Genomic DNA, 26,585 nt, shown 5'->3' with positions numbered 1-26,585 from the left:
CCGCCCACAGCCAGCCAGGAAATCTCTTTATCCAGGTTTTGCAGCAAGATTCTTGGGTGCTATTTACATGCCCTCCAGGGTGTTGGCACCTGGGGTCCAAGTCCCTTGTTGTCATTTGTTAGGGTTTTTTTTCCTTCCATTTCAACTCAGAGAACAAGAACAAGAAAAGCTGCACTGTGAAAAGAAGTCTTGCATTATTAACAGTGATAGGAGAATCAGGCGTGCCACGTGGTGTGACCTGTGGTGACAGCTGCGGGAGCAGGGACCACTGGCAGCAGGGTCCCACTTGGGGGGAAGTTGGTGGTTGGGAGCAGAGAGCAACAGTATGTGGCATCTCCTGAAACTAGTAGAAAAGAGAAAGAAAAGGTGAGTTTGTTTTGGTGCAAAATACTTTGAGGAATCCATGAATCATTTTTCCAGGTTGTTCGTTTTCCGTGGATTTGAAGACCCTCACAAACCTGATAGGAACAAGGAAGGGCCCACTTTGCTCAGCTGTCCTTTTCCGTACAGAAAGTTTGTTTCTAAAGATTATTTTTGAAAACAACATCTGTGTTCTTAGAGAGCCGGAAGGATGGATAGATGGACGGGTGGATTCGCAGGTAGTAGTGACATGCGTATTTTGGTTAAGGTGATTTTTGAGCCTAGAGGCATCAGTGTGACCCACTAGCGACAATGGCATGATTGTATTGCGATCACTACAACAATTGCGGCTGTTAGCTTTGATGCATCGATCCCTTGCTATTTGCCAGGAACTGTTATTTGTGCACTGTTCTCACCAAACCTCCAACAGCCTGGAAATAAGCAGCGTCACCCCATTATAAGAAATGAGGATATCGACACCCAAGGAAATGTGGTTTTGGTCATACAGATGGTAGTGGGCATGGCTATACTTGTAGCACCTGCTTTTATTTGCGCAACAGACACAGGCATCCGTGCCTGTTGCTGTGCTGGGCACCAGGATCCACTCTCAGCTCAATAAGCTGTGGAGTTTCGCCATTGTGGGACTTCCAGGAGTGGGGAGTAGGTCAGAAGAAGCATGAGAGTTGGTTAAATCAAACCAAGCTGTGATTACAAATAATTTTCATCAGAAGGTATCACAACCTAGCCTTTAATGAGCCTATTTTCCATTAATTTTAAAAATGCAAACAGAAGTAATTGGTGTTTAATCAAAACTTTCAGTGTATTTTTTTAAGTGTTTAAATCGGAAAGAGGGATTGGGGGGAAGCTGTGTTGCCCTACACAGCAGTAGGGTTTCTGCCAGGTGAAGTCATGAACTTATGCTGCCTTAGGCACCACTGCCACCTGGGGGCCAGCATCAGAATTGCAGGCTTGGTGACTGGGTGGGACCTCTGGGGGATGCCAACCGTGTGTAGGCAGGAGCCTGCCCAGGGTGTCTGATGTGTTTGTGACCTCCTCTTTGTGTGGTTGCAACCACATTAGCATTTGCTGGAATTGGTGAAGAAGCAACACTGTGTGTGGGCAGATGCTTGGGTACATGCTAGATCCAGCTTATGCAAATAATTCTCAGGAGCTAGTTCAATGGCCGACAGGTTAATCGTTCACCTTCAAATCTCAGCATCCCATACGGGCACTGGTTCATGTCCCAGCTGCTCCACTCCCCATCCAGTTCCCTACCTGTGGCCTGGGAAAGCAGCAGCAGCGATGGCTCAAGTCCTTGGCACTCTGCATCTACCTGGGAGACCAGAAAGAGCCTCCTGGCTCATGGCTTCAGATCAGTTCAGCTCTGGCAATTGTAGCCATTTGGGGAGTGAACCAATAGATGGAAGATCTTTGTTTCTGTCTCTCCTTCTCTTGGTAAATTCCAATAAAAATAAATGTTTTATTTTAAAAAGCTAAATTAAAAAAAAAAGCAGTTTTAAAAAAGCAAATAATAATTATCCAGATATACAACTTCAGATGGCATGGAAACTCCATGACTGGGCCCCTGTCAGCCTCAAGCACCTGACTCACCATTTCTGGAATTTTCCAAGCTTTTCTTCACCTGACTACTGCCTACTCTGTGCTATTTCCTCTGCCTGGTGTCCCAGCCACCACCCCCCCCCCCCCACCACCTTCACCTGCTGTGTCTGTTCTTCAAGGTAAAATCAGGATTAACGTCTGTTGGGAAAATTTCCTTGGAGCGGTGTAGAACACCCTGACAAGTGTCCAGCAATGGTGTCTCTAGAGAAGATGAAAATGAAGCTTGTTTTAGATTTGAAGGAGCTGTGGCCGGTTTCCACTCTGAGTCTCACAGTCGCATCCATTGGCTAGGATTAATGAAGTCCCCCTGCCCTCAGGATCATCAAGGTTTAAAGGAAACACGTCACGTGTGTCCCAGGGCCTGCCCAGTACTTGATCACTGCCTTCTCAGGGTACAACTGTCCAGTAAATACTTTTCATTGCCTGCCTAGTTTTGCATAAATAAATAAGTAAATAATTCTCTTCCCTGGAGTTAAATAAAAAGGTGAAGTGAATGACCAAACTTGAAATTCCTGCCCTCCTTATCCATCACACGCCACACGAGTGTGAGTGTTGGTGGCAGTCTGCACATTCAAGTGAAGGGTGCCAAGCCAGGATGGCGTCCTTGGCACCCGTTGCTGGCACATGTGGTGAGACATGGAGCTGTCTTTGAAGCATGGGCCCTCTTGTTTTTCCAGACACTCTTAAATGTTTCTTAACTCTTAAATGCTTCTCTCACCAGGTGGTCGACAGTGACAGACCCGAAGGGTCCAAGTTCCGGCTCACTGGAAAGGGAGTGGATCAGGAGCCTAAAGGGATTTTCAGAATCAATGAGAACACGGGCAGCGTCTCCGTGACACGGACCTTGGACAGAGAAGCCATCGCTACTTACCAAGTGAGTGCCCATCGCGAGTCCACTCTGGCTTCCCTCTGAGCTCGGGGCCTCCAGGCCCCTCACATCCAGGCTGTGTGGTTACCAGCAGGGCAATGGGGAGGAAGGGACACAGGTGTTCCCCCAGGCTTGAATCATATTTTAATGCTGGAGTCCAAGGAAGCCGGTCCTGGGGCATCTCATAGAGGGCTTGCCTCTCCAGGGACTGGGCCCAAGGAGGTGGTGGAGGAAAGCCTATTGATCCAGAGCAAATGGGGAGGAATTTTCTGAAGTTTTTTTCAGTGATGCCATGGCTGGACCTGCTCCTTAAAGCGACATAATCACTGAGTGTTCAGCCCTGTGCCAGTGGTTCAATTATGGCGCATTTTGCAAAGCGGTTTTCCACAGCGTTCTCAAACACTTTTGAAGAAGTGGCAGTTAGAGGGAAAGACTGGATATAGCGAGTGGAAGCAGAACACACACGCACACTTTGCTCGTTGTTGTGCCAAGTGTTTGTCTGCGGCGTGATGGGCAGATCCTAAGAAGCATCAGAGAAGAAAAAGTGGTGTTGCTGGTCACGATTGAGTAATCTCGGTTGTCTGTGGTTTTCTTACCCACCCAACTAGTTTGCTATGAGTTTCCAGGGAGGAGAAGGGAGGGAACAGACACCAGAGGTCCATGGTGCTGCACAGAAGTGAGGTGGCCACGGACAGCAGCAGGTGCAGGGCCTAGGAGGATGAGGCTTTGTTCCCAAATGCTCTGTCTGAGGCCTCACCAGAGGCCTGTCTGTTAGCACTAAAGGCTGAGCCTCATGGCTTCTGCTTCTTCTCATGGGCTCTGGTCGTTGGAGAAACTGTTCAAATGTTGGAGAAGTTGGTACCTTCAGAAGTATCCAGTTCTGTCTGGACTAGAAGGTTAGCAGAGGTGACCTGGCAGCTCCCAGGGTCCCAGTACCAGGCTGTGCATGTATGGCCTATTCTTTTTGCAAGCCTGCGAGGGGCATGCCCCTGAGGCATCAGACATGAGGAACTTGGGCTGCCATGAATGCCATGTGGTAGCATGGGGACTGAGAGCGCATGTCAAAACTGCCATGCGCATGTCAGCACAGCTGCTTCCTGAGCTGTGTGACCTGGGGCAGCCCGCTCACCTCCCTGGTGTGGTGACCGTTACCCACAAAGCGCCTCAGGATGGGAAGAGGCAAAACTGCCTTGGGCATATGCTTGGCACAGTGCCCGGCACTCAGCAGGTGAGCACTGAATCTTGAGCTCCTCCTCTTGTTTTTTTCCTGAATGCTTTTGAATTTTGTATTAAAGTTCTGACATCAGGTTCCTAGTTCTCATCCTGAGGAGGTTGACATTGTTTACCCTTTTGTTGTGATGTTAGAAATCATGGCATTGTCTGAAGTATCAGAGATTTCTGGATGGATCTTGCTCAGGAACTCCCTGGGGGCGATGAAAGTGACCCAAGATAAAGAACTGAGGACAGGAGATCTTGGGGGAGAGGGTTCCTGTTCCCTGAGATAGGACTATCCTAAATCCAGGGAAGCAGAGAACTCATTGGCTGGGAGTGCCGCGTGAGTGGAGGAAGATGTGGAGAGAGGTGAGAGCTGTCTTCTGGAGGGCTGAGGGTGACCCCACAGCGTTGGGATGTGCCTGCGGAGAGCTGGATCTGTGTGGCTTGCGTGGGTCCCAGAAGCTCCAAACAAATTGTACACCTACAGCGGAGACCTTCCATGTTCACATAAAGACTCCAGGCCGCAATAGCCCAGGCCTGCCTCTGGACCTTGACCTCCAGGTGCAGTGAGAAAGCCCCCTAAAGTCAGAGAGGTCTGGGGACGGTGAGAGCAGCAGGACAGAGAATTCCCACGACTGCCTCCCGGCTGATGAGAGATGACCAGTGGTCACCCGGGGCACATTGCCCGAAAAGCTAGGCTGGGGCTCCTGAAGGATAATTTCCACCACATATGGCTCTGTTTGCCCCCAGATGGTCACAGAGCTGAATGCAGAGCTGTGGCTGGTGATTGTGTGGGGCCTGGGGACCCAGGAGGCATGGCCAAAGAGTGGGAGAAGCGGGTCAGGTGGTCAGGCACGGCTGGCTCTGGAGCAGATACAGTGCAGCACAGGACAGTGTCTGCTAGACATGGCTGCCTCTGCTCGTGTTCACTGAGGCACTGTGTTCCAACAAACTGCCATGCAAGACAGCATGGCTGCCTCCACAGCTGTGTGAGCTTGGACAAGTTGTTGGCCCTCTCTGGTCTTGTGATTCTCATTCATGAGGTTGGAACAGTGTTGCCACTCATCAGAACTGCAAAAGAGGGAACCAAGGGCTAGTGCTGACAAGCTGGTCAACTAGAGCTTGGTGTGGGAGCAGCTGAGGGCTTATTCTCAGCTGTATTGTAGTAGTGAGAACGTGGATTCTATGTGCAGCCAAACTGGTTGAACTGAGCCGTAGTTCTCATGAACTTGGTTGACTGTCAACTTCCTAATCTAGGAAGTGGCAGCGATGGCAGTCCCAGTGATCCATAGAATTGCATGAGGACCAGAGAGGTTAATTCACGTCAGTGTTTGAACAGTGCCAGGAGTGTGGTAAGCACTCGTACAATCTTACCATGTGAGTGGGAGAGTAATGATGTCAGAGGCAACGGACGGTGATGGAACACAGCAAGGGGGCAGCCCACCCTGCCCATTTCTGACATTAGCTTTCCTTGAATAATCAGGGATTTTTATTATCATTTCATAATCTATTTCATAATATAGTGGTCAGTTGATCAGTTCAATTTGCACATCTCTAAAAGTTCACAGGAAATTGAGTTTAAATATGTAATTATTTTGAGGCAAAAACAAATTTGGAGCCCATGCATAGTAGTTTTTTCACAATGCGTATTTTTCTATGAGCTTTTCAAAGACTCCTCTCCTGTTTGGATGCCTTTAGGGGATGAGGGAATGGAACAAAGAAGTGAAACCCCTGGATCTCCCACTTCCAGCTGGAATGAGAGCCAGGTCCCTCAGTATTGATCGGCTTCAGGCACAGGCCTGGTGCAAGTCTTCCCTGTCTCAGGTGCCTATTAGAAATTATCTTCTGGCTCAGTAGCACAGGTAGAGCCAACATGGTTGGTAGCATGCCTGCTTCTTCAAAGAGCAGAATCTAGTCCCCGGAGCCCTAAGTTTAATTTCCATCCTTGCAAGGCTAAGAAGCAGAGAGCAGCAGGTGGGGGCAGGCATTGGCACTGTAATTGCTCCAGCCTTGTTGCTTCTTTAGAAGTCAAATGCTACTCGAGTGCACATGCATACTATTGTGTTAACATTTGCCAAATCCGACAGGAAAATATTTTGATCTAAGCCTCTGGGATTTGTTTGATAAGAAATAATCTGGGATGCGTTCATCTTTGGGTCCTGGAGTGAGGATTGTCATTGCAGCCACTGTTGATTGAACATTGCATGGTGGATATTGTGCTAAACATGCATAGCCATTCTCTTATTTAATCCATTTCACACAAGGGACTAAGTAAGTAGGTGTTAACACCGTTTGGCAGATAAGCAAATAACTGTTAAATGACTCTGTCAAGGCCTTCTTGTGGCTTTAGGATCTGTATCGCTTCTCTGCAGCTGCAAAGCACCACATTTTCAGTCCTTCAAACACTTCTTCCTGTTCTCTGGGCACCTAGACCCCACTATCGGATCCACAGATTCCTCAGCTGCTTTGCTGTGAGCTCTGTTGATTGGTGCTGGGAAGGGACTCTGACAGCTGGGTGATCTGTTGCTTCTTAAATGCCGTTTTGTTCCTGAACCTCCGTTACCTTGCTGCTGCTCCCTGCCCCAGTTCCCAAAAAGGTTTCCCATGCTTCTGACCCACAGTAGGACCTGGCAAAATAATTTAGCTCTGTCAGTATTGGAAGCTGACATATTAATGCAAAGCCTTCTGAAATATTACTCATTATTATGCATTTTGCCAGCATTTGAGTGATTTGTGAACTCTTCATTGGAATAAAGTACTGTAAATGATTCATGAATGGCCAAGTTTATGAAATTCTATAAAAATATTAGCAGGTGGTAATGATTCCCTCACACTGTGAATATAATCGGCCCACTGCAAATTTGTCAATATGGAAGCATATGAGTGGAGTGGGAGATGGAGTCTTTTAAGCAGGTGGTGGGGTCAGATGGAGGGTTTAAGTTGGGCTCTGCAGGTCGTGTGAGGCAAAACAGGAAGCAGGACCCTGGTAGTGGACAGGTGGCATCGGTAGGCCTTATAGCAGGTCACTAGACCGCATGACGTGCTGGAAGACACACAGGTAACTGGTGATACAGGAACTAATGGGAGAAGAGAGGAACTCTTGGAAGGAGAACAAGCATTAAGCATCCAAGAATGCCTTAGGCCCCTGGAATACACAAAAACCTTTAAAAAAAAGTTCTTTTTTAATCTTACATTGGTTCATGGATTAGTTGGGATCTAAATGGTTCCTAAGATGTATTACCATTGTTGGCGCCAACCTTTCTGGAGTGTTTACAATATTACCACGGCTTGGTGCTGAATACTTCAATGATGATCTCAACCAACTCCATAATGATGAACCTGAGATGCCGTCACACTCAGTTATAGAACAGACATGCAGAACCACCTGCACTCCCAGCCCCCGAGCGTGGTTGGGATCCCACCAGCTCTTTGGGAATATTTGCTAACATTTTCTGCTTTGGGCGCTTGCCCTGCTTCAAGCCAGATTCTTGGCCAGGCTTTGGCTTTGCAGTTAAGAGTGTTGCCTGAAAATCAGCACACACCTGGCAGTCAGGAGGCATCATTGCTTATAACTTTCCTTTGTTTCCTTTTGTTTGTGTGGCTCTGCCCCAATTCTGTCCTGTGGTTTCCAAGACAATTTGGCAAAAAATATATTAAGTTGAAAAATGTGACTGTCACATGCAAATAGGAGTATCATAATGTTAGTGATCATAAACCAATTGGGAGATGTAGATTGACTCAGATTAGAGGATTATTTAGGTGATTACCCTGCTTATAATAATGTCCATGTTATGCATGGGTGCTGCATACATCACCTTGATGGGTCTGCACTACCTTTAATAAGATTTGCACTTGGAATGCTCCCCCAGCCCTTAATGATAGAGACGCGCTCCATAAATCACTTCAGCCTCTCTAGTCAGATCCCCCAGCCAACTTTCTTAGTTGGGATTTTTGGTAGTAGTCAACAGAATCTAATTAGGTTGCAAGGAAAGGGACTTTCCAAAGGGAACTGGTGACCGAGAGAATTGTCAAAATCACCATGTGCCCTGTCTTGTACATCCATGAAAACACTCTGATCAAAGTCGTCTTGACCTCTGCACTGTGGACATTGTGGACATGATCATTGCGTGATGTTTAACAGTATCCCTGGCCTCTGCCTCTTAGATGTCAGTAGCAATCTCTACCCAGTCTTTGCCAATTGTGCGATGGGAGTGTGGTTAAAATATTTGCTCCTGACACATGGGAACCACTGTTGAGATGAACCACCGGAGCCACTGCCTCTTTCTGCCACTTGGCACCCACAATGCTCAGAAGTGGACAGAGATGCTTTGGCTGTCCTGCAGAACCTCATGCTCCTGCTACCCGTTGGATCTGCACAGCACAGCTGCAGCTTGGGTCACATTTCCTGCCAAGTCTACAGGAAGCACCCACATTGTGCACAGGGCTCCAAACTCAGAAGAGCTGGGGCAGAGCAGTCTTTGGCTTCCAGTCTCACTGTCGCGAGAAAGAGGATCAGCTAGCAAGGCAGACAGCAAGCTAGCATGTTGTCATCTGCAGCATCAGTCACTCCATTGGCTCAGTTTTGTTGGGCCAAGAACCTGTCCTCAGGTAGTGCAGCTCTCTGTGGCAGGTACACAGTTGTGAGGAAGGCTCATGTTGCCCATCCTCTTGAGTGCCCTGTGCCCTGCGGGTGACCTCTTGGATGGGCCTTCCCTGCCAGGCTAATGGTAGAATATAGTAGGATATAAGCAGACTATATTGGGGAGGGCTGATGACACCCCAATACAGCTATGTGTTATAGAGCACGAGACCACGCCGGGTGTTTTGACCATGAACCAACTGTTGACTCCAGACTGTCTAGCATTCTGACCTCTGACCAGGCAGAATAACCTGCCTGATCAGAAATTATGTCCTTCCCATCTGTAAAGTAAATGTAGGGCTATAAGGGTTTCTTTGGAATTAATGAATGCAGTGTGTTTGCCCTCCTGGATTGCAAGCTCCCATGTGTGACCTCAGCCCACTTGGGAGCATGTGGCTTCATACCACCCAACCCCCACCTTCTCTCATCATATGTGGTTGAGAAGAGCCCTGAGCAAGAGGAGCTTTGGGTGAGAAGCCTCAGCTTTGGAGGAAGACCTGCTGAGGTTAGGATGAGGATTTTGCCCCTAGATGGGTACTATGAAATTGCCCTTTTCTGTTTGGGAAAGGTTGACTGATAGCACCCTCATGGATTGACCTGCTGTTGTGCCAACTTTGGCAAGTGATGGAATCCTCAGCCTCTGATTTGTTGCCTCTAGGAAGGGTGTGAGACTCCAGGATTTTCTACAAATGCTGTTGCAGTTAGAAAGTAGACTCCATGCACGTAGGGTCAGCCCAGGAACTTAGTGGCTGTCCAAGAATGAGAACTCATCCTGTCCTTTAAATGTTTGACACTTTAAGCTGCCTGTAGGTAAAATAGAGGTGAAAGTAGCATGCTGCGCAGACAGGTAGTGGTTCATGTATTGGATTGACACTGTAGGAAGGAGTCATTTCATTTGGCAGTTCTCAAATTGTGACCCACAGTCCAATAGAATAACCTGAGAAGCTGTAGAAATGCACATTTCCAGGCCCATGCCAAGCCTGCTGGGTCAGAGGCTGTGGGCACAGGTCTGTTGTCCAGCTTTTCATAGCTCTCCTGGTGATTCCCACACTTGCTGCAGTGTGACAAGCCCAGCTCGAAATACCCAGACTGCCGAGTCTCTGCTGCTGACTTGATCCATTAACTCGCCTTGACGAGGGTACCCCATGGACCGATTTCATTCCAGGCCTGCCAGGGGCATCTGTTCATACCTTGAGTGTGCTGATTTCTCCAGGGGCTCCAAGAGACCATTTGCAAACCTCCCACCTGCAGCCCACACTGCCCTAGACAGCCTGGTTCGTGTTCCATTAATGGGTCCTGCCGACTGAGCGAGTTCACCCCAGGGCTCCTGTGTTCCAACTTGCCCAGACTCAGATGGCTGCTGAAGGTCACGTGTCTGAGTGCCTGTAGGCCAGGAATGAGGGTGTCACCAAGAGATTTCAGGAGCATGCTGGCCTGGGTGTAGGAGGAGGGAGCTGAGCCAGTTTTCATGCCTTGGCAGATTCTGACTTCAAGAAAGACATTTATGGCTCTCAAATTTGACTGCTCATGGAATCACCTAGACTGCCTCCTCACCCGCAAGTACACTCTCCCATGCCAAGCTGCCCAACTTAGCCAGAGTCCCCAGGAGTGAGTCCGTGTGTGAGGAGAAGTGTTTGTGTGTGATTCTCCAGAAGTTTCCACAGTGAGACCCAGCATGGGAGCCCCTGGATTAATATTTCTCTCGGACCCCAGTTTACCCCTATGGAGCCACAGGGCTTGCTGTGAACATCCCAGGAGGGAATACAGGAGTTTACAACAGCTTGGTAGGGAATCCTGTCACTCCCACTCAGCAGATGGCTGGACACTGAGCAGGCATCTGAAGTTGGCCACTTTCTGATGTCTCTTTTGACATGAACATTTAAAACACAGGACTGCCAGGAAATGAAGGCATGTGTGCAGACTGCTACACGAAAATGCAGCTCGGGGTCCGGCTGTGCAGCTTCTTCCTACCCCAGCGCCTCCACGTTCCTTCCCAGCTTTCCACTTCATACTTGCAGTTGCTTCATTTTGCAGCCTGCCCTTATCTGCCATGTGCAGCTGGTGAAACTGAGGCATGAAGGGGTTAGAAACCACTTCGCTAAGGCTGCATGCACCTGGATTAGACCACCCAGTCGCTCCTGCCAGATGGGTTATTTGGTCCACTAAGCAAAGCTGCTCTCTCACTCCCCACTGCAAAAATGCATTTCCTTTGCCTTCATTAGCTGAGGCAGACTCCTCAGAGAGGCGCTAACTTGAATCTTGGGAGGTGAGCAAATCTGGAGTCCCTGGGCTTATTCTCTCCTCCACGCCCACACCAAGGTCCTGGCACACAGTCAGGTCCTAATGTGTGTTTGTGAAATGAGGGCAGTGGCCAAGTTTGTGCTCTAGCCTTGTCCGCCGTGGAGATGCCTCATCATAGTTGGGGTCCGAGAGAAATATTAATCCAGGGGCTCCCATGCTGGGTCTCACTGTGGAAACTTCTGGAGAATCACACACAAACACTTCTCCTCACACACGGACTCACTCCTGGGTCATTCAGGCCAGGGGCCCGAAGTGCTTCTGCACCTCAACCCGGGGGAACCTGTAAGCCCATTTGGCCTGACCCAGGGAATTGACCAACAGGACCAGTTAAATAATTGGGCAGCTGCTGTTGAACTTGAATCTATCAAAGATGCTGAGTGATCAGTTGATAATAGCATGGGGGCAGCACCCATGGGAGCAGGTCTTGCAAGCCCAGACAAGGCACCCACAGCAGCTCCCCACACCAGTCCACCTCAGTGCCTGCACTTGTTTCTGACTTGGTACTAACCATCAGGGGAGGGAGGCGCAGTGTGTTAGGCACAAGCACAGCAAGAGAGAGGAGCACAAGAGAAAAGAGGAACAAACTGTCCTCTTCTCACTTAAGGAAGCAAGTTTGGAGCCCAGGGGCGAGAGGCCACCAAATGGTCATAGTGATTATTAGTGTTACTTTTTTGTAAGTGAGTCAGCAAGACTGAAGGTGAGGGCTGAAAGGTATTTCAACCAATCTATAGGAAATGGAGTGGAAGCCACGGGCTGTAGACGCTAGGGGAGATGGAAGATCATCCCTGCCCCTTCCCTCCACCCCCATGGAGGAACTTACCACTCCCCACCCATCCACCCTGTGGTGGGGCATCACCTGGGCTGCACACACCGACCAGTGGGCTCTTCCGAAGCCAGCCTGAGGCCTCCTGGAAAACATCTGGGGAGTAGTGCCATAATGGGGAGTGTGTGCCCCTGGGACAGGCCACTGACCTCGGGGTCACCCATCTCACCATGGCCAGCCCACTGCTGGTGTTGAAAGCAGCAGGGGGTTGAAATGTGGTAAGGAACACGTAGCAGTGCTGTTCTTACTACTGATCTTCTCTTCCAGTACCAAGAAGAGGAGGGAATGTGGGTGGCCAGTAGGGACAGGAGCAGCTCTGGCTCACAGACCAGGGCAGCTTGGACCAATATAACACCTAGGCTGAGGTCAGTGCCACAGCACATCTGGCCCAGCCACAGCAGGGCCCCATCAAATCCAACCTTGGCCGAACTCTCAATAAAAGCAGCCATCAAAGAGTATGGATTCACACAAAGCAGGTTCAAGATCCAGGATGTGGAAGGAGACACTGCAAGGTCCAGAAGGTGGTAACATATGCTGGGAAGTCTCCTGAGGACAGGGTGCTGTCCTCAGTTCTCAGGTACCTGCCGCAGAAGGAGGACACTCTCCCTCAGATTGGCAGTGTGTGCAGATGTGTTGGGGATGCTGCTCACCATCCTCCCATGAGCAGGACAATCCCCAGACGCTAACAGCATCTGCATCTGCTCTGTGGGACCCAGCATGGGGCTGACCACGCCCAGGGCCTCAAAGTGGTTCATGGCTCATTCACTTATAACCTTACTAGACCTGTGTAGACCAGAAGGCTGGCTGTCCTGGGACAACAGAGTTGAAGTCCATCTCTGTCCTTTGAAAGCTCTCAGTCTGACTGGGGACACATTTGGTAACATGGAATGCAGGGGACAAGGGACAGGGGCAGCCTTCTAGAGGTCAGGAGGTCAAATCTAGTGCTCAGGCATAAGGGGAGAGGACAGGGCAGCACTGTGAGAAAGTGTTGTAAGTTGGGGCACCCTACTGAATTGCCTGCAGCCAAGGACCTGGGGGAGGGTGTGGTCAAGGTTTGTGCTAAGGAGCTAGGGTAGAATTTATAACTCTGGGGTGCAGGACAGGATAAACTTCCTCCCTAGTGGTGCTGTGTCAGTGTAGATGAGCTCTAGCCTGGGGAATGGCAGTCCTGGGTACAGGTTTGTGGGAGTGGTGTAGACAGCCTCAGTGCTCTGTAGGGGAATGAAGGGAGGGAAGGATCCTGCCTTTGAGTCTCTGAAATCAGAGTGACAAGTGTCCGGTAAACCTCATGCTCACCTGGGAAGACCTCGGAGGTGGATGGGGCTAAACCAAGTTCCTTGTGAAAATATTAAATGCTCCACGTGATGGAAAGAGGAGTGTGGGGCCGGGGGGGTTGGGGAGCAGTCAGGTCATGCCAGGTCTTGCAGGGCAAAAACTTAGCTTTTAGTTTAAAAAAGGTCCCTCAGCCTCAGAAGGCTTTTTGCAAAGGGATCACATCCAATTTACATTTCCCAAAGATAAGATTTGTTTGAGTGAGTCAACCATGATATTCAAATTGCCATGAAATAGAAATTAATTCAAAAAATGCATCCATTTGTTGAGAACTCACTCCCAGCTGGGCTCTGGGGGAAGACACAAAAGATAAGACGTTCCCTCCCCAGGATCTCAGCCTTCAGGTTCCCTTCAAGGTAAAGAAAACCAGGACACTGTTCTTTATTTATCGCCTGTGGTGGAGGGGTGGGGTGTTTTATATCCCCAGTCCTTTCAATTTAGTCTGGTTCTGTCTCCATGCCAAGTAAATATACTCTTTTAAATTTCCAGCCTCTCTGTTCTTTCTTCTACAGGGGTTTATCAACTGCCTCAAAATTATTTATTATACTCAGTTGGCTGGACTGTTAGCTGTCGATTCGTTTGATTGCTATCTGTTTTAAGATCTTTATTATGAAGAAAGCTTATCTTTCCCCACACTGAGAGCTTAGGTACCAAAAGATCAGTTCCACACATTCTTTCCACTTCTTTCAGAGGTGCAAGTGTTTGCATAACATACTCCTTTAAGAAAAAAATTCACCTTTTCTGAAACAATTCTTGGAGAAACTACACGCTCATCACAAAGGACTTGCCTATACCCACCCAGTAAGTCTGGGTGCTGCTTCCCTGTTCCTATGAATGGGGCTGGGCAAAGGCTTCTGTGGAAGCAGACAGGGGCAGGGTGGGGGGAACAGCCCTATGGGATGACAGCCTAGTGCCTCAAATGCAGGAGACACCATGTTAACCCCCTCCGGCTGTCAGACAACTGGGAGAGAACCGTGGGCTCCCTAAATCTCCATCATGTGTGCCTCCACCCCACCACTTGGACCCAAGGAAGCTCCAGAAACAGTTCATAATAAAGAACTGCCAAGGGCCCCACTGCCTGCACTCTGCAGCTGGTGGTCATGCTCTGGCTTTAGCCCACATCACACACAGGCTTGGCTTGCTCTCCATAAACCCTAAGTTCTCAACCTGAAATGACACTAGCCTAGGGGAAACAGCTGGCAAGTCTAGAGATGTGTTTGATTCTCACATGTCGTGGATCAAAACCAACAAGGCCTCTGACATCCCACGCGGCCCAGGGCAGCCCACGGTACCCACAGAGTCACTGCTGGGGAACCTGGTTGTGAAATGGAGTTATAAAACCCACCTGGTAGATTGTGAGCTGTGGGAGCCCTGGCATGTGCATGTGTCCTGCAGAGTCACGTTGTCACACACCACTCAGCCTGGCTGGGCTGCACCGTGCCTGTGTCCAGCCCAGGACCCTGGACTCCACATTCTGGGATTTCTCTGATAATAGATGATTCTGGAAAGCCCCACCAAGGCTTATTTATTTATTTATTTGCATGGTTACCTTTTTATTTTTTCTCATTGCAAAAGAAAAATTCCATCTCCTTCTTCCTAGGGGAAAACTAATTCCAGCAAAAGCCATTTGTCTTTGATACCTTAAAATCTGGATAATTTACTAAAGGTTATTTTTATTGAAAATTACGTAGATATTATTCAAAAACACAGTTTCCAACTCTGACATACAGAAGCAGCTTGTAGTTCCAGTGTTAATAGATATGCTTAGGTTATGTTCTGGAATGAGCATTTCTCGAAGATACTTTTTCCTTTTTTTAATGACTCAGTACCTTCAAGATCTTCAGCTTGTGTACCACACAGTGCTAAGGGATTAAGATCTTTTCAGATGGGTATTGCAAGTTATGGGTTGTTAGCCTTCAACTGCAATTCAAACTCATGTCACTCTCTACAGCTTGTATGATTAATTCAGAAATAACTTACATCGAAGAGACTTAATTTGCATTCCGAAATGTTGCTATTTTAAGCCTTGTAGACAAGTCGCAATCTCTGAAATATGTGGACATTCTCCCTCCCCCCTGAAAAGGATTCAGATATTAATAAAGAACTGCTTTTCCAAACTTCCTGAAAACATAAGCCCCAAGAAAGGCCTTCTAACATGCACACACACATACAGACACATACAGACACAGAGAGGCACATACAGACACACGGAGATAGACCTACAGACACGCACACACACAGAAACACAGAGACACACAGATACAGACACACGCACATGTCATGTGCCCCTTGGGAACATGTGAAAAATGCTGAAAAATCATAATAGCATCTGTAAAATTTCCAGTGAACGTTTGAAATAGTACAGACACTTTGAAGATCTGCAGTCAAGAAACCTGTCAAAGCCAACCTATTTTATGCTTTTAAAAAGTCAAACCTTTTAACCTATAAAAATCCCAAAGCTATTATCTTATATGATCTGTTAACGATCACAGAAATCACATTTGGGATAATGTTCTTAAGGGGAAAAAATACAGTTAATGGAACAAGGAAAAACCAGCAGCATGGATGTGCCTGGTGGGCGCCCGTGCCACGTGCCTCCCAAGGCGCAGAATGGCCAGCTGTTTAGCAGGTTTTGGAGCTTTTCCCACCAGGTGTGGTCAGAATCTCTCTCTCTCTCTCTCTCTCTCTCTCCCTCTCTCTCTCTCTCTCACACACACACACACACACATTTCCTGTTGTATCAGAGGAACCAACAACTGGCTTGTGTTCTTTAAAAGCAAATTGTGATCCATCTCTAGGCTGGAATATTATAAAGCCACATAAGAAGCAGGATACATGTCATAGCCTGGTGACATCTTACAGGATTATGCTACATGAAATAAGCAGATGCAAATGTTTGCATATATCATACATCTCCATTTCTGTGAAACGTCTACAGTAATTAAACCCCTAGACACACAGGAAGATGAGTGTCAGGGAATAGAGGGAGAGAGTGGGCAGTTACTTCTTCTTAGGTCAGAGGCTTTTCTTTGGAACACTGCTGGAAGTGGTGTGACTCCAGAGAGAGGTGGTGGTGACGCAATGCCGTGATGCACTAAATACCACCTTAAGTGTTAGTATTATGTGACTTTCACCTCAATTTAAAACTTGTGGGCAATAACAAAAACATAAGGGAGGCCAGAGTGACAGGGCAGGAAAACTTTTAGGCTTATGGGATAAGACAAGCCCAATGGGTATGCCCTGTTGCATTCCTCATGGTGGCATGATGAAAATGACTCGCAACCGTGGTCCCAAGAGCTCAGTACAAACGAGAGGCCAGCGAGAGAAGGCAGAGGAGCAGCCTCTACCCCCATCAGTAACAGCAGCAACAACAGCAGCAAGGTGATGGAGCACCAGTACCACACTGATGCATGTGGCTCTGGTAACAGACAGCCATTTACGGCTCTGCTCCCAAGGCACAGCAACAAATGACTGTGCGAGTGGTGGGTTCTGTCCTTGGAGAATACAGTGCAGCATACGTATCTTACCCACTGCTGGTGACCACTGCTATCCGATAGAACTTTCCATAGTTGTAAGAATGTTCTGTATGTACACTATCCAATGTGGTAGCCAATTTCCAGTATAGTCCAGTGTGGTGACCACTGAGCATTCAAACTGAGGCCACTGCATGGGTGGGACTGGCTTGTTTTCTGCCTTTGGTGTTTATTTGAGCAACTACACCTGGATGGTGGCTGTTGTATTGGAAAGCACAAGTATAGAACTTGTGGGTGAAAAACATCATTCAGGATCATGTTGTCTCAGTCACTTCACTTCTTACCAGCTGTGTAATTTCAGTAAATCACTGAATCTGTGAGCTTTTACTTTCTCCTTGGTGAAAAGGAAGAAATAAGAGGATCTACTTCCTGAATTGAGGATGTCACCTTATCAATTGTACGGAACTGGGCAACTAGTAAGTCCTCAGTAGACATTACTCGTGTCCTTCGCTGTTTATAGTTTGCCTGTGCTTTTTGCAGCAATAGTTTTAAGACATAAAGCTCAGAGAGGAGCCATCACTCCATTCAGATTCATATCACAAGAAGGCGGAAGAATTGGATTGCAGATGCCCCAGCGTGGACACGCACACTCTTGCTCTTGAGCTGTGCTTCTTCCCCTTGGGAATCCTGTTTAACACATTGCTGTCTGCCTGGACAATGAGGAATCAGTCTCGGGTCTCCCATGAACTGGTCTACCAGGCGTGATCTGCTCTCAGTTGTGTTGAGATGGCAGTTTTTGTAGGGCTTGTCCTGGGAGCAGATGTAATTGTGTGAGCGGGTTTCTGCCTCCACAGTGGTCTCTGTTTCCTGTCTAGGTTGATAGGTGAGTCCTGGGCTGCCCTAACAGAGGAAACCATGGTCTCCTCCATATGTCAGCCACTTGCAGGCTTGGCTGAGTTGTGCCTTTCAGCCAGTAATTGGCCCTACTAGCCTTTCTGCTTATTTTGGGGTTCTGAGCATCACCTTTGGATGCTTGTGTTTTGTCCTGTATAACATCCTCGTGGTCATAGTCTAGCCTAAGCATCTATCAAGATGAGATTGGTGGGTTGTCTGGTTTTTCATTTGCTTTTTTTGTGGGAACATATGCATTTTACTCCCCTCAACTCTGGGCTCAGAACTGAGTTTTGACTTGGAACAGTCAGCTGAGGAGATATGACCTGCACAAACTATTAGTTCATTCATCTCAGTAACTCAAGGAAATCTTCAGAAATTTTCAGTCCTGATCTAGGGGCAAATGCTTCACTTTACGGACCAAAAACAGCCCCTGTGTGTCACACCTGCTCTTGAACAGTCCTGCCCATGTCATTCTTAAGAGAAAGGAAGGAAGATTCCATTAATGTGAAAGATAAGCAGCAGTTCAGTTATAAGTAACCGCTGCAGAGAGAGAGCAGGGATCTCACTCCTCAAGTTGGACATTAAAGAGATGAATGGGAAGTGGAAATGAAGCTAGTGATCTACCTCCTGGGCCCTTCTCTGTAAGGAGAAGGACAAAAGCCTTTCTAAATGCAGATGGTGTCCTGAAAGCAATTCATAATGTTTAACCCTCCCGAAGAGTTGTTTGTCCTGGCAAGATTCACATGATTATCTCTAACATTGGCGACTCCAGGAGGGTCTTACTTTGCCACCAACCAAGATGAGCACATCACCCTGGCTGGTTCTCCACAGCAATACAGAACGGAAAGACTCTCCAGCAGAAGGGTCCAGGGGCTCCTGGCCTGCCCACAGGACAGACAGGTGTGGCATCGCTCGCAGGCTACCCAGTTCCTGGGGCCGAGATGCATTATTATGGAACTATGCTCACTTTTTCCACTTTCCCTGCTCACTCATTCACTCACACTTTAATTCAACTTCCTCTTGCTCCCTGTCAAGTACTGATGGAGTTCTTAGGAAACAGGGACCCAGAGCTCCTGCTTTCCAGGAACTGATGGAGAAAAGTAGGCGGGTGACATCAGTGTGGAGCAGAGCCTGGAGGATCTGGAGAGCAGAGTCAGTGACAGCTTCTTTTATTCATGCGGGTCAGTCCGGCCTCTCCAGAGGAAGTGAAGGCTTTGAAGCAGATCCGAGGAAGGAGGAAGTCTGAGCCAGGGGTCTTCAGGGAAAGGGAGCGGCATGAGAGCAGAGGGTGCGGGAGGTTGGAGGCAGGAGGACTGCTGCTTAAGGCACTTCTGTGAAGGATCCAGACAATCCTTAGCTGTCCTGCATTGCCAGGAGCCCTCTACTCACCCCACCCCAGGGCTTGGATCCACAGCAGCAACAAATGCCCTGGGACAAGAATGAGCTGGGCAGGTCTGAGAAAGGCAGGAGACAGGAGGACCTGGAGGCCCCCACATGGGTGTTGGCTTCTAATCAAATCAGGAGACACAGCGGGTCTTGAGTAGGGTCAGGATGGCATAGGACTCCTCTGTCACTGGAATGAGTGATGAGTCTGTCGCACATGTACTGGCAGGAGCTACACTGCAGGTCAGTGTGGGAAGGCAGATGGAAGAGAGCAGCGCTTGTCTTACTGTGCTGGTGACCGTGCCAGTGACCGGGGTGGAGGTGATGAGCAAGGCTTGGCTGTGAGCTGTATATCCCGAAGAAAGACAAGAGTGTAGCAGGAAAGAGTGGTCGAGGCTGCTGAGGCTTAAAAATCTTTAAACTTTTCTTTATTGTAAAAGATCACACAGCATTAAATTCATATCTTAACCATTTTGAAATGCGTGGTTCAGTCATGTTAAGAGCATCCCCACTGGTGTCCAACAGATTTCTAGAACTTTTTCATCTGATCACTGAAATTCCTTAACCATTAACCACAAATTCTCCCTCGTCCCTCACTGCCTTATAGTCATCCTCCCCCCACCTTTTTTTTTTTTTTTTTAAGATTTTTGGTTTATCTTTTGAAAGAGTTACAGAGACAGAAAAAGAGAGCTTAATCTCCCATGCAATGGTTTACCTCTGGACAGCTGCAACACCCAGAACTGGGCTAGGCAGAATCCAGGAGCCAGGGGCTTTATCAAGGTCTCCCACATCAGGCCATCTTCTGCTGCTTTTCCCAGTCCATCAGAGGGAGCTGGGTCAGAAGTGGAGTAGCCGGAATGCAAACAACACCCATATGGGGTGCCAGCATCATAGGTGGCATCTTTGCCTAATATGTCACAACACCAGCTCTTATTTATTTATGCTTCTCTTTACTGCATCTACTTTGGCACATAGGTTGACTCATACAGGGTTTATTCTTTTGTTACTGGCTCATTTCATATGTTTAATGACCTTGAGATCCCTCCATTGGTGGCATATAATAGAATTTCCTGTTTCCAAGATTGCATCACATTGAATATACCCTATCTGAAATGCTTTTGGATGTCAGATTTGTTTTTCAGACTTTGGGACATTTGCATTTGTGTTGTGCTCTACCTCGGTACAGGAACCCATTGCTGAACATGAAATCCATTGTTTCACCTACGTCCTATATGCATGGCCTGAACGTAACTCTAGAAGTGTTCTTAGTGCATCCATGTTTTGGCTGTGACTTGTCACATGGGGTCCAGAAACTTCCCACTTGTGGCATTTCTGTCTATGCTCAGGCAAAGGGGGATTTGGGAGCATTTCAGATTTTAGATTTTCAGATTAGGGCTAATGAAGCAATGGATCCAATTCTCTGTCAGCAGATATTTGCGTTGCTTCCACCTCTTTGCTAACGACACACATGTGTGGGATCCTACTTTAACAGCCTTTGGGCATAGAAACGCAAGTTGATTTCTGGGTCATGTGATCATCTTTTTTTTTTACTTTGGGAGCTTACAAGCTGTTTTCTATAATGGCTGCACTATTTTACATTCTCACCAGAAGTATGTTCCCATATCCTCCCCAATACTTGTTTGTTTGTTCCTTTGGCCGTTGACATCTCCGTGTGACTGGCATGTCCCTGGGGGTCCCTCGTGTGAGCATGTTTCCAGTCCACCTGTGGGAGTGCAGCATGCAGACATGGGGTATCACTCACGTTCTAGGTTAAGCCAGAGTAGGGCGGAGCAAGATATCATCTGCTACATAGAGTGGTGGCCGATTTACATATAGTAGTTGTTTATTTCTAGAATTTTCTATTTAATGTTTTAATACTACATGGGAAGCCAATTCGTGGATAAATGTGGACTACTGTAGGTTAGTATTTAGGCCAGAGCTGTAGGCAAAGCCTCAGTAAGCAGGAGGCTGCAGTCATATTCTCATGGTAGTTAGTACACAAGACTTTGGTTCTAGTAAGCAGAGACCTGCCGGATTCACAAACTATTGAATAAGGCACTTGTCGCTTTTGAGTTGCAATTTTTTTTTTTTCTAAGGAGTGACAGCACCAGGAAAAATATGCTGCTCATTACCTGTACATATTATTGGTGATGTAGGGAAGGCTTTCTTCTGCAGGACTATGTCAATTAACTCTCTAAAAATGGAGAATTCCCAAATGTGTCCTCACTTCTGGCCCCGGAATGAGGGACGTGGACATGTGTCAGACTCAGGGTGTAAAGAACTGGCATGTTCTGGCAGCTGCTGCTTTGTGTGTCTGTTGGCTCCTGTTGCCAGGCATCCTGTGCACATTTTAGTCTGCAGCTCTGTCTTTTCGGATAGTGTTTGTTTTAGGTTTGCGAGCTCCGAGAAGGCTGACCCTGCACGTTTTAAATGGGCTTCGCAGTGTTGGCACAGCACTTCGTAAATAAAGGGCCCATCACTCGTTCACCAAGTGTCCAGTGAAGGGTTACTATGTGCAGATCAGTGAACGCAGCTCCTGGCATATACTCAAGGGTGTGGCCAAGAAACATTGCTTAGCTACATAATTCCCCAGAATTAGATGGAAACGCTAGTAGGGAGAAGACTGGAGTTAACAGTCATCCCAGTCAAAACTTACTGAGCTCATCCCGTCTGCAGAAGCGTTCCTTGAAGTCTGGCTGTGCTCTGTCTGTAATCTGTGCTGAGGGGTAGCACCGCTGCAGGAATGGCTCCCAGAACACCAGTGTCAGTGTCAAGTGTTGCCAGGAGCCATGTGTGTCAGGCTCCTGATACCCCTTTTCCTTCTGGTGATTGGCTAGCAAGACTCGGAGTCAGCATGACTCAGGCATAATGCTGAAAGTGCAGCAGTCAAGAGAGGCCAGCAAGGGAAAGCGGCCCCGGCTGCCTGAGAGTCCTCAGCCTGTGGAGTGACCCAGGACGCACTCAAGGCCCGCAGAAGCAGGTGGTGATACGGCATGAGGGACTCAGTGATGGGGCTGGTCTCGGGCACACTTGGGCTGATAGGTGACAGGCATCCAGAACATTCTGTATGCGTTTGCCCACCCTGGGCATTGAGCCCTTTTACCACGTAGTCGAGGTGACACAGGCCCTAGCCTCCGTTGTCCACTAGCACATGTTTCTGGGGACGGCAGGCTCATGCCCCACTCTTCTGAGCTTTTTCCTCAATGTGATGCCAGAAGCAGAAACGAGAGAGGTTTCATTGTCTAACTCAGGGTGTCCCCACCTGAGCTGATCCCTTTGTCTCTGGACTCTGGCTCTCCAGGCCTGTCTGGGTGCTCCCCGCCCAACCTCACAAAGGAACACTCAGTTTTAGCGTTTTAGGAAACAGCTACAAGAGGAAGTTGAGATGAGAAAATAGCATCCTTCTAGTTCAAGCTCAGGTCAAAGCTGGGAGAAAAATGCAAAGCAGAAAAGGACAGCTTTAAAATGAATGAATGACTGGCTCCATTCCACGTCCGCTTTCACAGATCATGATTAATTTAAATAACATCTCAGACCTGGGTGAGAGGTGCTAGAGAGAAAAGTGGGGAACTCGAGCTGGCCCTTCCTGCCGTGTAAACTGAAGAAGTCTAATTGCACTGAGTTACACAGGTGTTCTTTCTGGGCCTATCATCAGGGCTCACCTGTTAATGAAATAATCACCTTTTTTCCTTTGAAATGTAAAATTGTGATAGTTTCTCCATACAAGAGACCTTGGGCTTTGGGATATGATTAACATATGTTCATTGTATCAGAACCCAGAACCCTAAACTCGTTCTTGCTTCTTGTATCACCAGGAAGTTTTTATGTCTAGTCAGAATTAGCTTTTGAAAGGTTTATTTAATTTTATTTGCAAGGCAGCGTTAGACAGGCAAGGACAGTTAAAGAGGAAAAGGACATACAGAGAAAGAGAGATCTTCCATGAGCCAACCATCTCCCCGAAAAGGGTGCAACAGCTGCTGCCAGGCAGCTGAGGCCAGGCCAGATCAAAGCTAAGACCTTCATCTGGATGTCCAAATGGGCCTAGGAGCCACAAGAACGTGGACCATCTTCCACTGACCTGCGCAGGCACATTAGCATGGAGCTGAATCAGAAGTGGAGCAACTGAAACTTGAACGTGTGCCCTAAGCGATGCCAGCACTGCAGACAGAAGGTTAAACGTCATGCCACAATGCCAGCCCCAGAATTCATCTTTTTGATTGTGCCCATCAAGGTTGTAGAGTAGGCTTTTGTGTGGTTATTGTTTGCTAGAATTCCATCCTTCTCCAGTTGCCTGAACTTAGGAATCACTGATAAAACAGGAAGCTGTTGCCACTGGCCTTTCCAAGGGCGAGCTTTGCCAAGTCCCCTGAAGAGCATGCCCTAAGTGAGAGCCAAGAAGGACATCACGTGCCACAGGGGATTGGTGAGTAGGGTCGTCTGGTATGGTGTGATGAAATACAGGGGATTATTGGAGAGCAGTTTCCTTAGGTGAGACCTAGGGGATTTAAGATGGCGTTGAGTCAAAATGGCGGGGTCTAATTGTCTTCAGGGCCATTGTTGGAGTCATTGCTTATACTGGTGATCATGGACTTGAGAATGTCTGAATGTCTGAATCAGGCACTTGGCCTAGGATGCAGTGAATCTTATAGGCAAGGTTCATTTTACTCGTGGCAACCCAGTCAGGAGAGGACCAGTTCACAGACTAAATTTTTGAGCAGAGAAGAGATGGGGTTCCATCCAGTCATTTAATTTAAGCCTTGTGGAGGGTCCTGGGGTGCAGTGGGGGTGGGGGACTGAGGGGTTAATATGTGTTCTACCCTGGATGTGACTCAGCTGAAGCCTAGAAGAGAGCTCTATGCTGGACTGGCAGGTAGAACACAGGCCCATGGGCTGTGTGTGTCTGTTATCTGCTCAGTCCAATGCCGTATCCTCTCCCCTGGCTCTCTATTCTGCTGGACAGCCAGCCCCCAAGGACTAAGCTAAGGCTGCCCAAATCGATGCAGTATCTGGCAAGGGAACCTGTGTTAAGTACGTGGGTGATTCAGAGTGAAATCTACTCCCCCTCTTAAATCATCTTTAAATACTTGCCTAATTGTTTTCTTCTGAGTAAGCTGTGAATTTCCCGTGAAGCCTAGGGTACAGGGAGAGAATCAAAAGTGCTGGTGTCATTTCTAACTGTGGGTTTTATTTTAAACATAATCAGAGGCACAGAAATGGTCCATTGCCGCCCACAAACCTCAGTCCTCTCAATGGGCAGGCAGAGCAACATGTAAGCATCGAACACAGCAGTGAGACAAGCCTCGGCACCTCCCTGCGCTGGCCCCAAGGGTCAGCCGGAGACCCTGAGCAGATAATAAGACACGCTTCCAAAGGACAAGATATTTTTGTTTTGTTTTGTTTAATTTTATTTATTTATTTTTTAAGAGAGCTACTATTCTTTAAATGTCGCCAGCATGTTAGGGTCTTTTGTTCTGCTCTGTCCCCACAAGCTCCATCGCTCAAGTCCCAGGGACAACAGTCAGGCAGCCGGCGAAGGGAGGAAGAGGAGGAAGAGGTGGAGAAGACAGGTGGGAGTGCCAGGATGAGCATAAGGCTTGCTGCCTCAGAGGCCCCTGCAGACAGCGGGGATGCTAGAAGGTCACAGTCTTGCTTCTGAACAGGGCAAGAGTCACTGCAATCATTCCACTCAAGCTGCTCCCTGTCCCCCACCGCAGTGACCCATCAGCAGGGTCAAAGAGAACCAGAGGAACAGGGAGGGGACAGAGAGGAGATGAGGAAGGGAGAGCGCATGCATGCGGTAAGCACTGAGAGCACCAAGCTGTGGCAGTGCAGGGAAACAGATAACCCCAAGCCTTTCCTTTGGGAAGGGCCTGATCTGGCTCTGGACTCCTCTCAGAGAGCCCTGAACTACCAGCAGTCACACACAACACTACTGTACAGGGCTCACAACTTGAAAGTAAGGTCCAGGGTCATCACTCCTGTCAAGAACCGTGTCCAACATCCTGACTATCTCTTCTCCCAGCATCTGTGGCATACACTCACTGAGTTCCTTTTCCGCCTGATGAGATGATTTCTCCAAAAGCCCTCATGAGCTCCTAACCTTAAACTGAGCCTTCCCCTAAATGCCTTCCCTTTTTTTCCTGTCTCTTGGCAATTTCAGCCACACCCACAACCTCGCTAGCCAGGCTGCAGGGGTGGCCTTGGTTCCTGTCCCCTGGAGTCTGGTGTGGTAGCTGCCTGTGAGGGTCATTCCTCAGTAAGCTCCTCCCATATTCTCTGTATACTGCCAATTGTCCTCTGCATACAAGTCCATTGTCCCTGTGCATACACACACCCCTCTAGTCCCATGCAAGACCTTGACATGTGGGTGACTCTTTGTGTGTGGTTCTGTGTAGCCAGGTGTGCATCATATGGGGCCTGTTTTATATATTTATCGGCAACACTAAGAAGCAAATGTGTTCCCTTTACCTTCAAGATCACTACATTGGGAGCCAGCTCATACCCCAACTTCATGTTCAGTATTTGCAGGCTGGTATCACAAATGGAAAGATTGCTTATGCCACGGGAATGGACACGTGTCTATAAAACAGGACTCCTTCCCTTTCCTATCCAATTTGCAATGTGCTGCTCAATAATTGCACTGTTGTAGTTTCACTGACTTTACTTAATCCCCCTTACAGCTTCATGGCACAGCTGCCACCTAATGAACAGGTAATACAGTGGACACCAGACGGGTTAGTCAGAGAACCCCAGAGCAAAGCATAAACTCAGCACCATGTGTCCAACCACTACTGAATGCCAGCTAAGCAGATTGGTAGTAGAAACCTAGTGGAGTCATTTCTTCTCAACAGGGGTGACTGTCTCTAAGTGATACCCATTCAGATAGTGGCACTGGAAATTGTAACAGATGGGATTTTGCAGATTTTTTATTCACAGAACAAGCAGGATTTGCAAATTTTGAAACCGATTTTTGAGGTGACCCAGAGCAAGGATCCATGAGATATAATCAGTTTCTTGTATACCCAAGCACAGGACTCAACATCTGCTCATTCAGTAACATTTGAACTTCAAGTCTTACCTACAAATGCTTGGTTCACAGTCTTTCCAAGACAGCCTTATCGTTAGCCAACCAAGCAGTTCTTTCTTTGAACTAGAGCAAAGAAATCAAGGAAAAAGAATCAAGAATTGTAAACTTAAGCTATTCAAGGCATTTGGTAGCAAAACCTTCAATGAAAGACCACACTGCATAATCACAACTGTGAATTGTCCCTTGTTGAAGAGGAAATGATTGGTGTCTACATTAGATTTTCCAAAAACCAGAGGAAATATTAAGAAAAAACAAAGTCTCGTTCACTTATCTAGGGAGCATTCAGAAAGTCACCCTGTCTCCTTGTAACTGTCCATCCATTAACAAGTATTCCAATAACACCTCCTTTATCCCAATCCATGTTCCAAGGAATGAAGGAAAGGTGCAAGATCTCAACTTTTCTGTCTTGCATTCCGGGTAGGGAAGACATAAGATCAACAAGGGGCCAAATCAAGCCAGAATGCCAAGCATCAATGAGTGCTAGGAAGAAGGGGGGAGAGAGGACACGCAGGCGGACAAGGAGCCTACCTCCGAAGGGAGTATTGACAAGCAGCCTGCCATCTGAAATCAGCAGAGAAACCTGCGATTGA

General features: G+C 47.8%; 1 protein-coding gene across 1 annotated transcript in view; it reads left to right on the top strand.

Annotated features, from left to right (window-relative positions):
- The window catches only part of CDH13 (cadherin 13), a 1,068,624-nt gene that overhangs the window by 698,546 nt on the left and 343,493 nt on the right, over window positions 1-26,585 (top strand). Inside the window, exon 6 of the mRNA XM_040982306.1 lies at window positions 2,702-2,854. Within this exon, the coding sequence (XP_040838240.1) occupies window positions 2,702-2,854 (153 nt within the window). The remainder of the gene's footprint in view (window positions 1-2,701; window positions 2,855-26,585) is intronic.

Source organism: Ochotona curzoniae, unplaced genomic scaffold, assembly GCF_017591425.1.
Source record: "Ochotona curzoniae isolate NIBS_2020 unplaced genomic scaffold, NIBS_Ocur_1.0 contig_3622, whole genome shotgun sequence".
Classification (NCBI taxonomy): Eukaryota; Metazoa; Chordata; class Mammalia; order Lagomorpha; family Ochotonidae; genus Ochotona; species Ochotona curzoniae.
This window is presented reverse-complemented; position numbering and strand designations above follow the sequence as displayed.